Source organism: Hylaeus anthracinus, unplaced genomic scaffold (genome assembly GCF_026225885.1).
Source record: "Hylaeus anthracinus isolate JK02 unplaced genomic scaffold, UHH_iyHylAnth1.0_haploid 11978, whole genome shotgun sequence".
In the NCBI taxonomy this organism is placed as follows: domain Eukaryota; kingdom Metazoa; phylum Arthropoda; class Insecta; order Hymenoptera; family Colletidae; genus Hylaeus; species Hylaeus anthracinus.
The window spans coordinates 484,717-486,654 of NW_026534326.1; the positions used below are offsets into that span (position 1 = coordinate 484,717).

Genomic DNA, 1,938 nt, shown 5'->3' on the forward strand with positions numbered 1-1,938 from the left:
CAATTACAAATATTATTTTTAGGAGTCAAGAAGCTTCCTCTAGCCTTCAACTTACATATAAAGAAATGTACACAGTACATATATATAAAGAAATGTGTACAGTAAAGAATCAGAGACTATCTAAAACCTTGACTGTTATTCATAGATCAAGCCTTGCTGTAATCAGCAACTATTTCTGAATACTTTGTAAGCAGATCTAAACAATAAACGTTTAGTTTATGCCTGTGTTAGTCGTTGCAGGCTTAAAAGACAACGTCTGCCACTCGATCGCCCGTCCCGGCGTTCCCTTTTGTGCAGTTAATCGATTTGGCAGATGAACGACTCGATTCTCGTGTCTTTCGGTGAGGAACTGTTCCATTCCAGGGGTTCCTTGGCATGGAAATAGTAGGAACGAAACGCCAACGTCCTCCATCCTCTCGTGGGTTCATTTTTGTTCCAGCCCTCCATCCTTGGCCCCGTCCAATTTTTTCCAGGGACAATAAGAAGACAAAGGAATTAAAAGCGGTCCACATTATGTAACCGCCACGGCGCTGTTTGCTTCGTTATGGAACTAAGCGCTGCGCTTTAAGAGTCTCTCGCCCTTAAATAGCCTCTCGGGCATCCAGAGAGGGACGAAGACACGGTATAGCGAAACCGAGAGAGAATCTGGAGAGAACCAGGGGACACTTTACCAGTTAGGACGCTCCTGTTTGCTGTTTTTCCGCGCACTTCGTCTCCTCCTCTCTTGCTTTACCGCACTTCTCCCATTTCTCTTTTTTTTGCGTCCCTTCGCGTATTTTCTCTGCGCACCTCTTTCTGTCACCTGGCCTCCTCACCGGCATTCTGAAATATACATACATCCACGACTCCTTTTTTTGCAGGCCTTTTTCTCAGGGCCGACTCGCTTATCATACTCGTCGATCCCTTCAGCGTTAACTCTCGAGGATTTCGAGGTAACTCCGTCAGAATTCAGGCTTCTCGTCGGAATTCCCTTGCAATTTCTAACAAGTTGCTGGGACAGTTTCAGATGGCTGATTTTGGCGAATTTCGACGACGAAAGACGGGAGTCGTTGGATGCTCACCAGGTTCGATAATTGCATTCTGGTCCCTCCGTAATGGCCATTTTATATTTATAAACGATCAGTCCAGTACTTTCTTCCAAATCAAACAACCCTTTCCAATTTCGTCCGGCATATTGGTTCCAATACCTGCAATCTTGAAACGTTCCCAAATATCAGAAAATACACCTCGAATCGTTTAAGAATTTAAATAAGAATATAAATAAAAATATAAATTATAATATAAATTAAAATTGCATAAGCCTTGCGAGTACCTTCCAACGTTCTATTCCTCATCAAGAAACAGGCCCAGCTCTAGATCCCTTTCAAACCTATCTCTCATCCTATCTTCCACAATCTTCCCTCTTAAAGAAATGAAATGAAAAACGTTGCACCACCTCGTTGCAATAAGTTCGTCCCTCCTTTGTCTGGTGGACGTCTCCTGTGATCCTGACCACCGAAGGGTGACGGAGGCCAGGACAGAGACCCTAGAGCATCTTTCTGTCTGTTCTTTTCTCCATCTACCTGTTCAGAGCGAAAGGAGAGCCGTGCATAAAGGCAACAGTTCAGAAGGCCGACGGTAAAGCAACCTTCCAACACATTACGTAACAACGTTTAAGGTCGACGAGGCGTGAAGCGTACCCTTCCGCCTTGTCGTCGACGTTCCTGGCCAGTTCGACCGATCTCTCGGCATTTACTGTAGCCACAGGTGAACCCTACGACGCTAGACGACCGTGGAGGGAGTTTATACGTTCGAGGGAAGGTCAACGTTCTGGCACAGGGGCGTCTGTGAAATTTTCTGGGGGTTAGATAAGAGTCTAAAGGCTTCGAAGAGGTGCCGAGGATCCCGAGTGGGGGATTCCTGAAGAAGAGAAAGGGACGATTACTTGTGATTCGGAGG

At 45.6% G+C, this 1,938-nt stretch overlaps 1 protein-coding gene across 1 annotated transcript in view; it reads right to left on the reverse strand.

Annotated features, from left to right (window-relative positions):
• Nucleotides 1-1,157, reverse strand: part of LOC128897053 (dipeptidase 1-like) — a 29,759-nt gene extending 28,602 nt beyond the window's left edge. The window contains exon 1 of the mRNA XM_054160705.1: nucleotides 1,062-1,157. Within this exon, the coding sequence (XP_054016680.1) occupies nucleotides 1,062-1,079 (18 nt within the window). The 5' untranslated portion in view covers nucleotides 1,080-1,157. The remainder of the gene's footprint in view (nucleotides 1-1,061) is intronic.
• Nucleotides 1,158-1,938: the final 781 nt, after the last annotated feature.